The following is a 20367-nucleotide window of genomic DNA, read 5'->3' on the forward strand; positions in this document are numbered from 1 at the left end:
GACACTCCAGCCAACTGAGCCACACTGGCCAAGGCTCAAGAATTTTTTAAGACTAAAATTCGATAGACTAGTATTGAATTCAATTTGTTATTCATCATTTCCACTTATAAAGTAGATGTCACTGAGGATTTCACTTATACCAACATAACAGTTTTACCTTTTCTTTTCAAGCATCACTTAGACCTTTGGGGATATGACGGCATAGCGGGTTATCTCTCCAAGAAGAAGAGGCAATCAGGAAATCTTTGTCCATGAAATTAGACTGAAGCGTACTGTCATTTATTGGAATACCTTTATGTGCCAGGCTCTATGGTGGAGATCGGTGCCAAAGTAATTTATCTTTTTTCATGCAAAATGAGGGGTTTTAGTGGATTATAAGTTAATATGATCTAATTGCGTGATGAGGTTACTGATAAACCTAATGCAGTCAGATGCTTTATTAATAGTATTAGCATTGTGTGCAGGTCTTGGGAGGTGCAGCTCTGCCGTTTCATTTTGCTAGACCCTGTCTACAGTGTTACATTTGGTTTGGAGCTAAGGAACAAATTGGAGTGGTTCCAGAGGTGAGGAGCCCTGCTGTGGAAAGGTCTGGCCAATTTTGCACATGAGGATTGTTGGAAAATGGGAGTTATTCACTGGGCAGGTAGACATCTTAATTGCATTTTCAGTTGCCTGCTGTAATTTATAAGATCCATGAGGACAGGGACATGCCCATCTTGTTCAGTACCATGTCATCAATGTCTCCTACAGTGTCTGCTGTGCATTCAGAAAACAGTTGATCTCAGTCAATTTTGAGGGGAAGAGGTGGTCGGTCACTTTCAAATATTTGTCTTGTAGAAGGCTTGTTAATTAGATTTATTACTTATGTCTCCAGAGGAAAATGGTGGTACCAGGGCTGGAATTTTTAGGCGGGCAGATTTCAGTTTTACTTAAGAAGAACTTTGTAAAACTAGCTTAGCAGTCACATTGATAAGCTTCATGTATTTGAATCCTGTTGTTGTAAATGCTCGGGAAAGGCTGCATGGGGATGTACTAGAAAATATACTTGCTTTTGATAGACTATAGTCAGAATGATTTCAGCTTTTTCTTTTTATTTAAGTATTTCATCAAAAAATAATGTTACTAATAAATGTCAACTTTCTAAGTTAGACCTTTCTTGTCTTTTCAGACTAAAGCAAAGCAAAGAACTGGACAGAGAGAGGGCCCTTGCCAATGAGCAGCTGACCAGAGCTATTCTCCGAGAGAGGATATCCAGTGAGGAGGACCGCACTAAGGCAAAGCGCCTGGTGAGTCCGAAACGTGCCTGGAAACGTCCGCGAGGACACCGCTGATGGCTGGGAACAGCTGAGCGCTCCATGCCAACTTTTAGTGTTGATGAAATTCATGTTCTCTTTGCTTAGATTTCCTTGATTTTACCTTTTACACATAGTTGACAATTTGCTGATATAACCATGAAGGACTTTTTAAGGCAGTTAACTTCAGAATTATTGAACTAAAGTCAACACAGAGACACAGGTACATGCATGTTGCCTGAAGGGATGTTGTGTGTGCGTGTGTCTCTCTTTCCTCCTTTTTGATTCTATTGTATTTGACATCTCTGGGGGAGCAGCCTAGCTTGTTTCTGTGCCTCTGGCAACCACTGGATGTTAGTCTGGGAAGTCTCCAGCAAAGGTGAGTAAGGTTGTGTCTGTCACTTTCTGGGCTTTACAAGGGGGGAAAACATAGAGCAAGGGCCTTTGGGGACCATCTTTTTTAAGAAAAGAAGGAATTAAAAAACACCTTTACACCTTTTTTTTTTTTTTTTTTTTTTAAATATATCTTTATTGATTTCAGAGAGAGGAAAGGAGAGGGAGAGAGAGAGAAACATCAATGATGAGAGAGTCATTGATCGAGCCCACAGCCTGGGCATGTGCCCTGACCAGGAATCGAACCCGGATCGCCTGGATCCTAGGTCGACGTTCAACTGCTGAGCCACGCCTGGCCGGGCCAAAAACACTTTTTAAATTTTATTTTAAAGAAAGGATTACATAAACTTGTCTAAAAATGATTATTAATAGAAAAAGGAAAATTTAAAAGGCACCTGTTAATATGTCATTCTCACGCAACCACTGTTTACGTTGGGGTGTGTTTCCCTCTAGAAATATTAAAAAAAAAAATGATTTTATTGATTTTAGAGAGAAAGAGAGGGAGAGAGAGAGAAACATCAATGAGAGAAACACCTGTTGGCATGTGCCCTGACCAGGAATCGAACCAGCGACCTCTCGGTGCATGGGATGGTGCTCAACAAACTGAGCCACACCAGCCAGGGCTCCCTCTAGACAATCTTTATTCTTGGGTCTATTCCATATTTAAGAACTTGGATAATGCTGTATATGGTGTTTAGCATCAGGAACATTTTCTTATGTAACTAAATGTTCTTCTGAACATATAGTTTTTAATGGCTGAATAATATTCTGTCTGTTCTGTCCTCTGTGGGCAACATAATTTATTAAATGATTTCCTGTTGTTAGATAAAAGTGGCACTGCTCTGGATGAAGCCTGCCCAACTCCCCCTTGAGCCTTCGTAGAAACCCACATGTAACTTCTCAGAACCCTTAGGGCTCATTGAAGTATAGTTGGAAACTCATTGGGGAGGTAAAGTGTGATTATATATTAGAGAACTGTGAATGCAAGACTGAGGGGGATGTCCTTAGTTTAGCAGACAATTGGAAATTGTTAAAAATTTTAAGAAAAGGGTCAGTTTTTGTTCTTTCCTCTTTTTTCTCTTAGTTCTTTCTTTGAGAGGCTAACTTATGACTATATAGCAATAGAAAAAAATTAAAGGAAGCTAGCATGGAATGAATCCATTACTTCAGTGACTCATCCAGGATCCAGGCTGAATGGGTAGACAGTGAAGCCAGAATCGAGGTGATGGATTAAGAGAGAAATGTCAAGGGACTGGCTGGTGGCCATCCTGAAGGACACACATGTTGAGTGGAACTGTGGCCAAGAGATGCGGAAGGATAGCCAGGGGGATAATTTCAGGATTAACAACATTAAGTGTTGAGTAATTCTATCACTGACGATACCTGCTGTACTCCTGAGGATTGTTTTCGCTAATGTCACAGCCTCCCAATTTGAGGCCAAGGGTGGAGTGGAGAGGGTTAATAGTGCTTATGCTTTTGGAAGGTGGGGGATCAAGCTTCTTAGTTTCTAGCAGGTAGAAGAATCCTGGGTTGGCATTTTTCTTTGTGCCCCAGGCTTTGTCTCTTATCTTTGAAGCACTCTTTTCTCTACTTCTTTGTGCCGAAATTTGAACATATTGTCTTGTTCTTTTAGTCAAGGGAGACAAGCAAGATTGAGATTTTAAAAAACACATTAAACATACACACAGGCATATGACAAAGCATAAAAAAGTTTTCACAAAAAATGTGAAAGTATAAGAATTTCTTATAGTAACTAAAGTATTTTGTAATATAGCTTGGTTGGAAAAGCTATCTTCAGCCCATTTTTCTCTTCGTCACTTACAAATCTTGTCTGACAAATATATGTATTAACACTTTAAGCATAAGAAACGGGCCTTTTATATTCTGTTTGTTAGGACTCCTCTTTACTGATTCTGGGGATGTAGAATACAGATGGCAAACTACCAAGTTCTCAACTCCTGAATTTCAGCGTTTATATTATAGTATTAGCCAAACAAAGCCCTCAAAGCACTTAGGGAATAAAAGTAGAGTTTATACAATAGGATTATCGCTGAGCCAGATTATCCCATCTCGGCTTGAGTGTTCTCAGACATTGGAGGGATAGTCGTGGCCACAGCAACGTGGCCGCCTACAGTAATTTAGGTACCTGATGACTCCCAACGTGTTTACCAAATTACCCCTTTGTTGTTATTTATTATAGAAAACTTGCATATTGAGTGGGTAAAGATCAGAAAATAACTACAGAAAGTATTAAATCACTGAAATTACCACTATCCTGAGATAATTACTGCTAAGTTTATGGTTTATTATGTTTATATTTCTTTTCACATTCCACTACGTCTGTATAAAACATTTATATTTATATGGGTATATGTATATCCCCAAACATAGATGGTAATAAACATAGTCTTGTATAACTTCCAATAACCTTCACATTTAAAAAATTTAGACTACGTGGTGAAGGTCTTTCTATACCAATAAGTATATATTTGTATGATCACTTTTAATGGTTGATGTATTTCACTGAATTTTCCTCTAATTATTAAAATAATACAGGGATACTGTAGAAAACTTGGAAAATATAAAAATTACTAAGGAACCTCCTTGTATCCATTCCGATAGCCACTGTCAAAAAGACAGACAGTAACAAGATTGGCAAGGATGTTGTGGGAATATAAAATGGTGCAGCCACTGTGGCGGTTCCTCAAAAAATTAAAAATAGAATTACCATATGATTCAACAATCCTACTTCTGAGTATTTATCCCAAAGAATTGAAAGAGAGTCTCAAAGAGATATTTATATGCCCATGTTCATAGCAGCAGCATTCACAGTAGCCAAAATGTGTAAGCAACCATGTGCACAGTAGAAGAATGGGTAAAGGGAAATGTGGTCTATACAATGGCATGTCACTCAGCCTTAAAAAGGAAGGAAATTCTGACACATCGTGCAGAATGTACGAACCTTGAGGACATTAGGCTAAGTGAAATAGACCAGTCACAAAGTGACAAATACTGTGTGACTCCACTTACATGAGGGACCTAGAGTAGTGAGATTTATAAGACATTAAGTGGAAGGGTGGTTGCGAGTAGGTGGGGGGCTGGGGAGAGTAGACAGCTTTTTAAAGGGGTTAGGAGTTTCAGTTTGGCAGAGTGAAGAGAATTCTGGAAGTTGATTGCACAGCAATGTGAATGTACTTTATATTCGCGAACTGTACACTGCTAAATGGTTAAGGTGGTAAATTTTATGTTATGTGTATTTTACCACAATTAAAAATTAGATAAGAATTATTAAAGAAGTAAGCAAATTGCACATATTTTTCTATTCAAGATAGGAATTTTGGGCAATTCAATTCTAACACATATTACTCCATGCCCTGTTCTTTGCTAGATGATTTTTAAGCCCTGGATACCATTCAGGTTTCTGGATTCTGTATCCCACCGCCTTGTAAAATATGTGGTGTGGACTTCAAGCCTGCTGTTGTCCCTCACTTTCTTGATCCCAGGCTGGGGAAGCGGAGCCCATGATTCATGTGAGAGTCACCCCAGGACCATAGCGTTGCTCTGCTGTGAGTGCTGCGCACCCACTGCTGCATTGTCAACCCTAATACGTGAGACCCTGAGAGAGGGCCAAACATCGATTTGTTCCTCTTTATTTAGAACCCAAATGTTGCAGCCTGTAAGAAAGTAAAGGTTAGGCTTCACACATTTGCAGGAATTGGAAAGCTGTCTTTCAGGAGAACCAGGGGAAAACCACAAAACTGATGTGATGGTGCTGTGAAATAAAACTACCCCCATCTTCCTCCACCCACTAACAGCTGACATTTAGATTGCCGCCTCCTTCCCACAGTTGTAGATGCTGGCTTTCTTAAAGCTCTTTGAAGGGCAAAGTCACGGTGGCCTTGTTGTTGAAGTTTCAAAATAGGATCAGATCAACACTTTCCCCTTTGGAAGAACTGCTTTAGCTGGGGAAGGCGTTAAGTCCTGTTCCAGGCTCAGGAAGGTGTCCCAGCCGCTCATCCTACCTCTCGGTGACTGGCACCAGTATTTTAATCAGCTGATTTGACCCAGAGGTTTTGGGGGAGGCAGTTCACTGATAATTTTGCCCACATGAAATGTTAATTAAAATCCACATTAAAGCTATGCTTCTTAGGAGCAGGAAAGCACCTCTGTAAAGAATGAAGACTACATAAGAGGAAATCTGCAAAGTTAACGTGACGTGACATTTTGTGTATCTTTTAAGATCCCATACATATAAATCTAACATTTGCTGTGTCATTAGATTTTTTTTTTTTAGATCAGAGAGCAAGGAGTTTTATTTTTTTGCCTTTGCAATTATATTCGATTTCTTTTTAAAATGTCAATTAAAATTTGATTGACTTCTTTCTCATTAGGCTGTTTCAGCATTAGTCTTTTCTTTTTTATTACCATAGAATTATGTAGTATTGTCTTTTTAAATTTAAACTTGAATAGAAGCCCTGCTTTCCTTACTTAAGGGGGTAGTTACTGAAATATCCTGGAGTTCAGAAGCCTAAATGGGAATGTCCTTCCCCCTTTGGGCAGCGGCTTTGCTGAGTGCCCCCTGGATGCTAGCTGCTGCGGTATGGCAGGGAGGAAGGCAGTCCTGTCCCCATGGAGTTCACAGTAAGATGCGGGAGGCAGGTAGATTGAAAATAATGTTAAACAGTGCTCAGTCCGCTATAGGGCCGTCCTACTTACCTTTTTGTGAGAATTCTCACTTTAACTTATCGTCGTATCTTCATTTATTTGGTCAACACACATCTGAGTGCCTAATATATGCCAGTGCCTAGCAAAGAGTAAATGGCCAGTAAGTACTTGATGAAATAAATGAAGACTTGACTCTCCTCCAGCCCTGCACGTGGGACGAGAGGACATGGGGAGGAACAGAACAGATGTCCTAGGGAGGTGGTGCCTGAGCTGAGCCCCGTGTGTGTGGGAACTGCACGCGGGGTGGAGGAGGGGATGGTCCCGCCTGGGATACTGCGGGCGAAGGCTGGCACCGCGGGGACCGCGGGACACTGCGCGGAGCTGCTGAGTGGGGCGTGCAGTGCAAGCAGGGGGAGGGGTGCGGCAGGAGAAGCTGGAACGGCTAAGGTCATGAGTTCCATGGAGCCCAAGGGCACCAAGGGGAGAAATGATAATCCATCCTGGTGCAGTGTGAAGGATAGACTAGAGGAAGAGAGGAATGGAGACAGAGAGATCATTAGGTCATCAGGTGTGCCGGCCCCTTTCCCCAATCCCCTCCGTCACAAGTTTATTAAACACCTACTATGTGCCAGGCACTGTTAGTCACTGGAAATGCGGAGGCGAATTAGATCTGGTTGCTTTTCTTCACTCTCGAGTCAGGTATAGGCTTTGTGGGGAAGGTCATTCTTACCTTGGGTTTTTTTTCTTCTTCTTCTTCTTTCTATTTATGTTATAATTTTGAATTTGCAAAGCCTCATCGTGTTTAGGAAAAAAAAACAACTAAAAAAAAAAAATAGGGTAAGTGAATGCATAAATCTAGTTTTTGCAAATTTAAGCGACCGTTTCACCAAAATGTCACTTTTTCATCCGCAGTTTCCTTTTCGTCTGAAATGTGCCAGTGAAGCAATCAGGGAGAATTGATTAATTTTGTGCTGTGTCCTTTTCAGTGTTTTGTTTGTGCTTCAAACTGTGACAGTTGAAATTTCATGGTGAAAGAGAGGCAGGTTTGGAATTTGGGATATGGAGGGAATGACTAAGTGGGAGGCAGTAGATAAGAGTGCCACTGCTGCTCAGATTTAAGTGAGGTCCTGCCCAAGGCCAAGGACACAGCTGGGGTTGTAATCTTGATATGATCCACAGGGTTCACGCTCAGAAGTTCTGTGTAACAGAACAGCGAGTGATCAGCTGGGGCTTTTAGTATCGTTAATTAACCAAGTCAGTGAAGTGACAGCGTAGCAGCAGCTATCCTGGGTTCTTTTATTGGCTACTTAGATTTTTTTTTTGATATTTTTTGGGTGCAGTTGAGCACTTTGATTTTAACTTCTGTTAATGCAACCCCTCTGGTTATATATGCCGTGTGCTGGCTTTCTTGCTGTGGACACTAAGCCCCAATTGTTTTTGACATGCATGGAGTTTTAATTTGCTTTAAATCCAAAAATGAAGTTGGTGATTCTGAGCTGTGCTTTTGAAGACTATTTAAATACAGAGTTTCTACTTTATGTTTGGGGATCTGAGCCGTTTAGCTATATTTTCCTCAGTGTTATTGGTGAGAATGGGACCTGGGATCCACCTGCAAGTCCCATTCCTTCTAGTTCTTGCTCAGTTACTCTCTTACTGGGAAATTTAAAAGGCAGCATCCCTCGAGGCAGGTGGGAGCAGAGCGCGCAGCATCCCATGCCTTCTGTGTGTTTGGGCTCAGCAGGCCGTCGTAGTTTCCAGCACAGGCATTCATGCGTGGCTTCTCTCTGTTTGTTCTCTGTTATTATATGTGGTCCTTCCCTCCCGTATGTGTTAAAGCAATGTTCTTCATGCCCGCCGGAATGCCTGAGCCCTGCGACGCGATTGTTGGTCAGCGATGGCTGGTGCTGGAGCGCCAGGGCGGCTTCAGGGTGCCTGCTTGCTCCGGCAGTACAAGGAGAAATGTCTTGGCTCAGTTTGCCGGCCTAGGCTTTAGGTAAAAGCCCAGAGGAAGAATAGGACCATTATTACAGATTTCAGTATTGTTTGTAAACCGAAAACTTAACCAGGTGAATCTATTTTTCTCAGATATACTCAGTCAAACGCCCTCCTCAGCCAGCTCTGCAGAATCACTAGGCTCTTAACCTTAGCAGAGAGCCTTGGAGAAGCGTGGTAGCGAGGCGAGCGGATGCCGCGGGGCCTGGAGGAGAGGTGGGCTGAGTAAATCTCACTGTCAAGGTTGGCAAGTCTGTCCAGCGAACACAGTGTAGAAGTGACTGCAATTTGCTTGTATTGCTTTTTTCCCAGGGACTATCTCAGCCTGTGTGACCTTGTTGACAGAGTGATTAGAGAAGAAAATAGCACAGTTGAGTATAATGCTGTTGATGTTCTTGCCAACTAGTCATATTTAAAGACAGCTCTGAGGAGCAAGTCTGCTCAGAATGTGCTGTCATATTTTCATTCTAAATGTACTTTAAAAACGCATCAAGTTTCTTGCAAACTTGGCTCAGGGCAAGTCTTGTTGAGCAGTGTCCTATGTGGTAGCCCTGCCATAAATAGCATATTGACATCCCATCACTTGGGTCATTACGGGTGTCAAGGTGAGGTATGGAGAGCACTGAGTAAAAATCCATAGGTAACTAAGGTGCAAAAAGCTAGTTATAATTTCATCTCTTTATAATGACCCGGCATGTTGTTAACTTGTTTGCTTCACTGCCTGGTCTGAAACGAACCATCATTAGGGCCTCGGAATTTTATTGAACTGACATCATCTCATTTCCTACTGAAGAGGCTAAGAAATATGGCCCTGAGTGTTTGCTTTAACCTGTAAGAAGTTAAAAGTTTAACATAAGCATAGTGAACTCCATCAGCCCTTACCAATCCCAGGTAAGCGTTTTGCACATTACGTTTTGAATGAGACTGGTAAGGCACATGTGCTCCTTTGTGTTCAGCATCGATCCTTCCACTTTGTCTGCAGTGGCGAGTCTCACACCGTCACTTCTGACACAGCCTTGGGAAGGCTTTCAACCTATTGTGCGTGGACCTGTGGGTTACTGAATTCAGTGCTAAACTGAATAGCAGGAGTGTTGAATAGGAGATATACCAAGTGCGATGAGATCTGCTTCAGCTCTATTTATTGGACATGAAATTGTTCATACTGTTAAACATTCTCGAGCAGCTCTGAGTTTATTTCCTTTATGTATCCCTGTTTTTAGTGCTAAGATATGATGCCTAAATGGAACTGAGTTATGCTCTTTCTGTTTTTCTTGATGTTTGGAGCTGTGCCCTGCTTTGGGGGTGGGGGGCTTATTTTCATGTACCCTGGGTTAGTCCTTTAACCACAAAGACAGTCACCATTTTGTTCCTTTGTGCCTCTCTCCACTCTTTTCTTTACTAACTATATTTTAAGGATGACTTCTCCTGAAAATTACGAGGGGCAGAATTACTAAATGAAGTAAGGCCTCCATTCTCTCGAGAGCAGGAATCTGTTTACAAACCTGCAGTATTTATTACATACCTCATTTAGCCCATTCATCATTTTAATAGAAAAATGAGTCGTTTTAGATGATTCTGAAATAATTCGAGGTGAGCTACATAGCCCCAGGCAGAATATGATTTACTCAGACAGCACCAAGCTGTTTTCAAAAAAATATAGTGGAATGATCAGCACGAATAATTTATGATTACTTGTGGCAAACTTACTGGATGTCTTCATTGTCACAGAAATTCGTTGGTGAGATTAAATGTTTAGAGTTTTGAGCTAACTTCTCCCCGTTCTTCCACCTTCTGTGACAAATGTTACAAAGTTCCACACTTAGCTGTATGTCTGAGTGTCCTCTGCCTGTTTAAAACACTGACTGTAAATTTAATTCCAGATTCGTGTTTAATATTCTCTTGATAAGAAAGAACACCAGTCAGTGTCACAGGGCCAATTTTATTGGAGATTATAAACCTACTCATATACATTTTCTGCTTAGACGTCAAACATTAATCCTCTCCCAGTTTCTGTAGCCTATCTGATTCTCAGGAACAGAGCTAGCTGATCGCTTGGAACCATAGCTCTCAACCCAGAAGGAAATACAAAGTGTTTCAGGTATTGCCACGATGCTCATGAACTTTATTAACCAGCATCACAGCAAAAGACAATTGATACTTGTTTTCAGTACTTTTTTTTTAAGTGAGAACTTTCAATCCATCATCTTATCTGGTGTTAATTAATGCTTGATATGGGTAGGGCACCTATCATTCCTATTACAGGTGATAAAACATGTTCAAGGAGACTGTGAACCTATAGGTTGCATAGGGAGAGAGCTACATATCAGAGCCCCACTGCCTGGGTGATCTTTTTGGGGGCACAATTTAGCAAATGTGGTTATTGTTGTGTTTTTAACCTGTTTTAGATTGGATCCACTGTGTTAAGCAAAGGTGTGAGGGACTTTTAGGGACAAGCACATGGATAAAGCTGAAATTACAGCAGACATAAAAAAGGTAATAAAAGTTCATGCATCTGAAAGCACACATGTGTGTGAAATAAAAAGCATCGTAGCAGGATGGCCTGCTCAGCATAGAGGCAGACAGCCCTGGCCACCCTAGTGGGCCTCGTGTGTTATACTTAGTAAGATAATATATTCATAATCACATCACTACCAGGGATTAAGAATAATCTATGTAACATCAAGGAATGGAGTAATACATGTCAGAATTAAATTTTCCACCTAAACCATTTTGAATAGAAAAAGGTTTGGCACTTCAAGCTGTTAATTCAGTTTTCCAAAAAAAATTCTCACCTGTGAATCTTGGCATTGCAGAAGATACTGGCTAAATGAAGTGTTGTTGTATACTTTTATAAAGTCATTTCCAGTGTACTTAATCAAAAAAAGTTTGCTGTGATCTGTTCTATTTGGGGAGAAGTGGTTGATGTAGATACAAAAGGACTTGATTTGTAGAAATTAGCTTGCCCTTAAAAGAACACCAACTTATAAAGGCAGGAACTTTTGTTTTTTTAAAAATATATCTTTATTGATTTCAGAGAGAGGGAGGGAGATAGACAGAAACATCAATGATAAGAGAGAGTCATTGATTGCCTGCCTCCTGCATGCCCCCCACTGGGGTTGGAGCCAGTAGCCCGGGCATGTGCCCTGACTGGGAATCGAACCACCATCTCCTGGATCCTAGGCCGACGCTCAACCGCTGAGCCACGCCCCGCTGGGCAGAATGTGTCTCCTTTTTGAATGTGCATTGTGAACTGTTTTTAGGGGAGGGAAAGGATAATTTGACTCTTTTTCTGCTTTGGATAATAAAGATGCATTAATCTGATGAGATGCTTGCTGAGAATAGATAGAGGCTTGCTGCAATAGATTATTTTGAAGAGAAAATGAAATATATTTTAGAGCATTGACCACTTTACTCATGCAGTGGGTTCAATCAATTTTGTGTTTTGTGTTTTCATTGAATTTTAAGAGAAATGTGGAGTGAAGATATTCTACAGGTTTTTCTTGTAAAGTCAGGCTCTGAGTAGAATTTTAAAAACTATGTCATTTACCATTTTGGAGATTTGTTAAGTTTAATAAAAAAAAAGAAACAAATTGGGAACATGGTTATATAACTATTAATGTATTTTAATAACTCCAGAAATAATTCTTACTGACAGCAGGTTAATTAATGTAATAGAAAATTAGTTTATTTCCAAAATTGAAGCTCTTTCTTCACCACTCTGCCAGAAGGATAGGCAGGACCTGGTAACTGACTTCTACTTTAAGTCTACTGTTGTAAGATCGGTTAAAAGCTCAGCATAAACGTGTGTGCCTGTGTGTGTACTTTATTTGTGTTGCATGCGGTAAAGGCATTTTTTAGATACTATACGAAATAGGATTTTAAAATTTCTTAAATTGTTTTCTTTTAATTAACTTTTAGAAAAGTTGTAAGACCAAAGAACTTGACTCAGATTTATCTACTCTTTAAAAAAAATTTATTTTGAAAGGAAGGTGGAAGGGAGAGGGAGAGAGAGTGAGACAGAGGGGAGAGCGATGTGAGAGAGAAACATCGATCAGTTCCCTCCAGGACGCTCCCCGATGGGGGACTGAACCTGCAACCTAGGCATGTGCCCTGGCCGCAAATCGAACCCACAGCCTTTTGGTGCACCGGACAGTGCTCCAACCAACCGGCTACTTGCTTTATCATGCTTTCTTCACACACACACACACACACACACACACACACACACACACACACACACACACACTCTGTGAACCATTTACGATTGGGTTGCAGACATCATGGCAGTTTCCCCCTTAATAAAACTACGCCTTAGAAATTAGTGTGTTTCTTACACAACCAGGTTAGTTGTCTAAATCAAGAAATTTGCACTGATGTAATATTTTAACTTTTAATCCAGATTCCAATAATGTTCTTTGCAGTATTTTTTTCCTGCTAGAATAGGATACATTCTAGGATCAGATATTGCATTTAGTTGTCACGTCTTAAAACATTTTAATCGTGATTTGCAAACAGTAGGATCAAGATGAGTACCGTGTTGACTTTAATTTATGAATTCTTGCTGTCCTGGTGGAGTTTTAGAAGGAGGGAAGTAGAAAGGACAGGAGAAGGGGCATGAAGAGTTTCCGGCATAGAGATTCATATTTTATATTGTGGGTGAGGAAACAGTTTTTTGGATATATTCTTTGATGAACCCAAACCAAAACAATTTAAATGCGCTCATCAACATTTGTATAGATTTTGTGTCTTTGAAACATAGTAGATATCCAAGTCGTATCATTAAAAACTGCTAAAGAGTAAACTCTTATTTTTCTACAGAGTTTTTTTGAACAATAATTTAATCTGAAATAGCCTTTCTCTGCCACCCCTCTCAACACCTCCATGTGTACCACTCCATGTAATTTTAGGCAAATTGCTTTTTTTCGGTATGCTCCTTGTTTCTATCTGTTTAAAATGAGGACAAGGTTGCTAATGTACTTTTCTTTCAAGTCTGTTGCCTTGATGAATAAATATATAAATACAGGAGTTCTTAGATTGCTAAGTTCTATATACTTAAAAATTGACTTTTCATGAAGTAATTTTGCTTTATGAATAGGTTACCAATTCCAAGAGTGACATCTATTTTAATTTTCTTTAGTTATTTAAAAAAAAATTCCATTTAATAAAAGAAAAATATTTAAGGTTGAAAGCCTCTATTTTTGTGCTAAATTGAATTTTTGTTATCGAAAACTTACTCTGATTAGTAGAAGTGGTTTAGTCATAGGCACAGTATTTAGTCATAAACACTGCTGCCAGTCACAGCATCGAGAGGGTCAAAACGAGAGAGGGGTCCTTTTCTTGGACGTAAGAGGGTGGGATCTTGTTGCTAACATGTGTTTGTTGGCTTAGAATGAAAATTCAGACCTTTGTTAGCAAAATAAACTTAAATTGATATCATTTAAAAATATATATATACACAATCAATTTAAAAGACAGAGAAATTGGCCTACTTTGTACCTTTGAGAAATGACTATTAAACATCCTGAATTTCTATATTATAGTGGATTAAACCCTTTTGCTATTATCTTTTCCAGTTTTCCAATTATTTCTCATTTGTTTCTTCAGCTCATTAAAAATTGTTTAATTTTTGCCCTGGCTGGTGTGGCCCAGTTGGTTGGAGTGTCGAGCGTATACTGAAAGGTTGAGGGTTTGATCCCTGGTCGCAGCCTCAAGGAAGGCAACCAGTTGATGTTCTCTCTCACATCGATGTTTCTCTCTCTGCCCCCGCCCCCCGACCCTTGCTCCCTCCCTCCCTCTGTCCCACCCTTCCTCTCTGTCTAAAATCAATAAGCATATCCTCAGGTGAGGATTTACAAAAAATCATTTAACTTTTTAATTTGATCGTTGTATTTCTACCTTGCCCATTTGTGCCATGATTTTTCTTTTTTAAAAAAATTTTTATTTGCCCTGCCGGGCGTGGCTCAGCGGTTAAGCGTTGACCTGGGATCCAGGCGATCAGGGTTCGATTCCCGGTCAGGGCACATGCCCGGGTTGCGGGCTGCAGCCGATCAATGACTCTCATCATTGATGTTTCTATCTCTCTCTCTCTCCCTCTCCTTTCCTCTCTCTGAAATCAATAAAGATATATTAAAAAAATTTTTTTTTAAATTTAATTTTAATTAAATTTATTGGGCTGACATTGGTTAATAAGATCATGTAGGTTGCAAGTGTACACTTCTGTGATACACAGTCTGTATATTGTATTGTGTGCCTGCCACCAAGGTCAAGTAATTTTCCGTCACCATGTATTTGGCCCCGTTTACCCTTCACTACCCTCCACCCCCTTCCCCCCAATCACCACCACACTGTAGTCTGTGCCTGTGAGTTTCGGTTTTACATCCCAAACTTAGTGAAATCATATGGTTCTTAGCTATTTCTGACTGGTTTGTTTTTCTGTGATGTCTGATTTTGTTTATATGCATCTTTACTGTTTTTTTCCTTTTGAGTCTCGCCAGGGGTTTGCCTGTATTTTTAATCTTTTCGAAGAACCAGCTCTTTGTTGTATTAATTTTGTATAGTCTTTTTGGCCTCTGTTTTATTCATTTCTGCTCTAAAAGTTTTGTTATTTCCTTTCTTCTCCTGACTTTGGGCTGCTTTCACCCTCTTTTTCCAGCTCCTGAAGATGTTAGGTTGTTTACTTGGGATTTCTCTTGTTGCTTGAGATAGGCCTGTAATGATACATATGTCCTTCTTATTACTGCTTTCGCTGCGTCCCAGACATTTTGACATGTGGTATTGTCATTCTCATTTGTCTCTATGTGTCTGTTTTTCAATTGATGTTTTTCTTTTGAAAAAGAGAGAGAGAAACATGCATGTGCGCGAGAAACATCGATCGGTTGCCTCTCATACGTGCATTGAACTCATAACCTAGGCATGTGCCCTGACCAGGAATCGAACCCACAGCCTTTTGGTGTATGGGTGATGCTCCAACCAACTAAGCCACATGGCCAGAACTCTATATATCTTTTGATCTCACCTTCTATTTCTTTGACCCAGTCATTTTTTAGTGGTATGTTGTTTAATCTGCACATCTTTGTGGGGTTTTTTTCTTCCTTTCTGCAGTTGATTTCTAATTTCAAAGCTTTGGGGTCAGAGAATATATTTGGTATAATTTCAGCCTTCTTGAATTTGTTGAGGCTAGTTCTGTGACCCAACGTATGGCCTATCCTTGAGAATGTTCCATGTGCACTGGGGAAGAATGTATAGTCTTATATTCTGGGATGAAAGGTTCAGTAAATGTCATTTATGTCCATTTGGTCTAATGTGTCATTTAAGGCTGATATTTCCTTATTGATTTTCTTTTTGGGTGATCTGTCTAGAGCTGTCAATGGAATATTTAGGTCTTCAACCAGGAATGTGTTTTTTGTTGGTCTCTCCCTTTAGTTCTGTTAGTAGTTGCTTTATGTATTTCGGTGCTCCCTGATTGGGTGCATATATATTGATAGGTGCTATGTCTTCTTGCCATAGTGTCCCCTTTATCATTATAAAATGTTCATCGTTATCTCTCATTACCTTTGTTATCTTGAGATCTGTTTTGCCAGATACAAGTATGGCTACACCTGCTTTTCTGTGGATGCTATTTGCTTGGAGAATCATTTTCCACCCTTTCACTTCAAGTCTATCTTTGGCTTTGCAACTTAGATATGTCTCCTGAAGGCAGCATATGGTTGGGGTTTTGTTTTTTGATCTACTCTGCTACTCTGTGCCTTTATTGGTGAGATCAGTCCATTTACTTTTAGGGTAATTATTAATGTTTGAAGATTTTCCTATAGCCATTTTATCTTTTGTTTTCTGATAGCTCTGTGCCTCCATTGGTTCTTTTCTTTTGTGTTTTTGTCTCTTGTTTTTATGTGGTGGTGTGCCATTCTTTTTTCCTCTGTTTTCTCTTTTTTTATGTGTGTGTGTGTGTATGTGTGCTTACCATTAGGTTTATGAAAAAGAAAGTTTTATATATTCAGTGGTCCCTTTCCTTTTACTACAGCTGAGCTCCATCTTCCTTTGCAAATTTAGATCTTTACCCCCGCCCCTTTTATGCTTTTGTTCTCACAAATTATCCCTGTTCATGCTGTAAGTTTGTTGGTGATCTCACTTGTAGTTTTGGGACCTTTTGTTCTTTGCTTCAGGTAAAATAACTCCCTTCAGTGTTTCCTGCAATGGAGGTCTTCTGGTGATAAGTTCTCTCAGCTTCTGTGTGTCTGGAAAAGTCTTTATTTCTCCATCTAAAGGATAACTTCACTGGATATATTATCCTTGGCTGGTAATTTCTCTTTTTCAGTAGTTTGAACATTTGGTTCCACTCTCTAGCTTGTAGAGTTTCTGCTGAGAAGTCCAATGATTACCTCATGGTCTTTTATTTATAGATTAGTTCCTTCTTTTTTGTGGCTGCCCTGAGAATTCTCTTTGTCATTAATTTTTGACAGTTTTAATACAATGTGCCTTGGAGAAGGCACTTTTGGATTGAGGTAATTAGATACTCTGTTTGCTTCTTAGATTTGAAAATCTAGCTTTTTTCATAGTCTTGGGAAATTCTCGTCAACTTTTTGGTTGAATAGACTTTCCATTCCCTTCTCTCTCTCTTTTCCTTCTGCTTTGCCTATTATTCTTATATTGGTCTTTCTGATGGAGTCAGATCATTCTTGTAGAGCTCTTTCATTTTTTTTATGCTCAAGTCTCTCTCTTCTTCCCTCTGCATCATTTCTAGATTTCTATCTTCAGTATCACTAATTCTTTCCTTTATCTGGTCATCTCTATTTCCTATGCTTGCTAGTTCACTCTTGATCTCTTTTATTGATTTCTTCATCTCCAGAATTCCTATTGTTCTTTTTAAAAGTTTCAATCTCTTTGGTTAAGTTCTAGTTTTGTTTGTTGATTTGATTTTAGAGTTCATTAAAGTGCCTATCTGTGTTTTCTTGCATCTTGTTTTGTTTTCTGAACTGCAACCTTGAATTCTCTGCCATTTAAGTTACGTATTTCCATGTCTTTAAGTTTATTTTCTGGAGATATTTCATTTTCTTTCTGAGCTTCCTGGTTTCCTTGGTTATTCATGGTATTTGATGGATTCCTTCTTTGTCTAGGCATCTATGTATGAGTGGCATTTCTTTCTTGGGTTGTTAACATGAAGTCAATGGAAAGCAATAGAAAGAATTCTTTTTTCTTTTTTTAGCTTTTTTTTCTTTTCTTTCTAGCTCTCTTGCACTTCTCTGGCTTTTCAGATCTCCATGGGGTTGTTGGAAAATGGCCTGTGTTCCCTGGGAAGGTAAGCACCTCCCCTGTGGTCCAATTGTTCCAGTCCCAGGGACCAGCTCTGCAATGGAATGTGGTAGGCGATGGGGCTCCAAATCCATGAAATCCCAGTTCTGTCCTTCCCAGCCAGATGCCGCCAGCAGGACAGCCTCGATATATGGGTGGGGTGAGCTAGGGGAACCCAGCTACTTCCCTTGTTGCTTTGTCCTTCCAGCAGTGGTGGCCAGTGAACCTCTGCAGCATCCTCACCTGTGCCTCCGCCTGACCCTGGGATTAGTTGCCTAGTATGCCCTTAGCTCAGGGAAAAGGTTTCTGTAGTATCAGGTCTCGGATTTGCAGATAATGTGCTCTGCAACCTTACCCAAAGGGTGAGGGGAGGCGAGCTCTGGGAGGTTAAAGAAAGTTGGTGAGGCTCCGTGGCTTTGTTTCTCTGTCTGGAATGCCCATTACGAGACAGCCATGGCTGCACCTCTGTGCTGTGTCCCTGCCCAGACACTGGGCTCAGCTGCAGCTTGGTCTACCCTGCCGGAATGCTTACTGAATCTCTTTGCTCCTCTCAGCTGAAGGAATGCCAGCCACACCTGGATTCCTCCTCCTCTGGCCTGAGCCCTGCAGTGAGCTCTGGGCTGCAGGGCTGTGTCCGTGGCTCCTCTGAGCTCTTTTCCCTTCTCACCTTGCCCGTTTGCTCCCACTTGCCCACCTTTAGATGTTTAAGTGCACGAATCTCTCAGATGTGTTTGTGAGTTGAGCAGAATCCTTTGAATTATAACTGTTCAAATTATTGAGTCTTCAAGGGGAGAGACCAAGGGGATCTCTCACACAGCCATTCCTCTGATGTTACTCATCATGTTCCATACTTTTTCTTTCTCAACCGCCCCATCATGTTAAACTTACAGCACGTGGACAGTGGCTTCTTTACCTTCCCTGTCACGATGGTGCAGAGTGTATTGAGTGCTTCAAACTTCCTTTTTAGTTTCTTGAGGAACTCAATACATTACAAAGAAATGGGCTGAGTTTGAACCCCAAAGGCATCTAAAAGAACAAGTTTTAAATAATATCCTCCTTTAGAATACAGCATAGTTTCACCATGTACCTCCATCTTGTAGATCACCATTTCCAAGATATATCTGTGGCTATACGTGTGCTGTGCATGCACATAATAATTAATACTGCTTCCCCGCCCCCTCTTCTCTGAATTTTTTTGGTGAGCTTTGGGAACAGTGACAGAACAAAAGCAGACTCGAAGTACTCAGGTTTTGTCCTTGTAAATGACATGGTACAGACGCATACAGTGGATAAGAGTACGTTCAACCTGACAGAAATCTTTTGCTCGAAGTGAAAGAGCCTCCTGCCGATTCTGATTGCAACATAGGTGGCTGCTGCGGGTGGCAGTGCTTTGCCAGGACGGCAAGTTTCTCAAACACTCATCTGCAGATACATTTGCTGCTTGATTCTCAACTTTAAGTTGTTTATAATCTGGTCTTGGCATGCTCCCTTTCCAGAATACACCAGTTTTCATGTTTCTCTGGCTTTTTCTCAAGATTTATGGATAGGGAGGGGGCTGGGGATTTAGCTTTTTGTCTGGCAAGTAGCAAAGCCTGTTTGAGTTCCCTAATCAATGATTGTAAAATAACTAGAAATTGATCCATGCCAGTTGCAAATCCATCCATGCATTCTGTTAATGTCTGTCATCCTAAGGAAGCTGTGCAAAAGACATTTCTGTTCCCCCATCAGTGAAGACAGGTTACAAGCGCGTGGCAGGCAGCTGGGTATTAAGGGGATATTCTTACAGTGCCCACATTTTGCTACAAGGCTTTGGGAGCTATTTGCCCAGGTCTGTAGTATATGCACTGGAAAGGTTCTGGGGTGTGAGCGTCACCTAGTTTGGGGACTCAGAGCTTGTCCTGCATTTAGGTGGAGTCGTGATGTGATTTGATGCTACTGCCAGGATATGCTCCCCCAAAATATACTTTTTTCTGATTTGGCATGGCCTCACCCTCGTCTCAGTTTCGCTGGAATTTCTTATTTCCCTCTCTTTCAAGATAGAATTAAAGGGGAAAGTGCTGAGTGCTTGTTTTGATAAGATTACCGTTGATGTTCACATCTGTTGTCTGGCTGAAAAGGAGGGTGGTTGGTATTTGGGGAAGAAGGGCATACCTTCTCCTCCCCCAGTTACCCTGATGAGGTCTTACTCTACCAGTTTGCCCCTTGTCACTGGAGGTCTCATAGGGGCTAAAGGTTCTACCTGGACAGGGCACGTTCATTTTGGGAGGCCTTTTCTGTGCGTGTAGACCGCAGTATGACGTCTCCTTTTCAGTTACTTAGAAATGGGGAGACATAAACAGTTGTCCTATGATAGAGTTCACAACATGCTCTGAGTTACTCCAGAGTAAGACTTGCCTGTCGCTAATGGAATATATTGCCGTGTCTACACAAAGAATGTGCATATCTTTTTCAGACTTTAAAATAAAGTTTTAAAGGTTGTTAATACCATGGGACATGATTATAGTATGATGTCTAATAGAATAAAAATCAGCATGTGTAATAGAATAAAAATCTTTAATGTCTTTATATCCGAACAGACAGAAAGCTTTGTATAGGATTTAAAATACTTTTTTTTTTACATTTTTACCTGATTCTCTGAAATGAACAGGTACTAATTTATTATATATAGTAAAAAAATGGACACCATCAGTCATTAATTATTATTTTTAAAATTATTATTTTTAGAAGGAAAGAAAAG

General features: G+C 40.3%; 1 protein-coding gene across 1 annotated transcript in view; it reads left to right on the forward strand.

Moving 5' to 3' along the window:
- CHCHD3 (coiled-coil-helix-coiled-coil-helix domain containing 3) overlaps positions 1 to 20367 on the forward strand; it is a 251138-nt gene that overhangs the window by 90596 nt on the left and 140175 nt on the right. Inside the window, exon 4 of the mRNA XM_081146783.1 lies at positions 1169 to 1286. Within this exon, the coding sequence (XP_081002909.1) occupies positions 1169 to 1286 (118 nt within the window). The remainder of the gene's footprint in view (positions 1 to 1168; positions 1287 to 20367) is intronic.

This window comes from Miniopterus schreibersii (assembly GCF_964146895.1).
Source record: "Miniopterus schreibersii genome assembly, chromosome: 9".
NCBI lineage: Eukaryota > Metazoa > Chordata > Mammalia > Chiroptera > Miniopteridae > Miniopterus > Miniopterus schreibersii.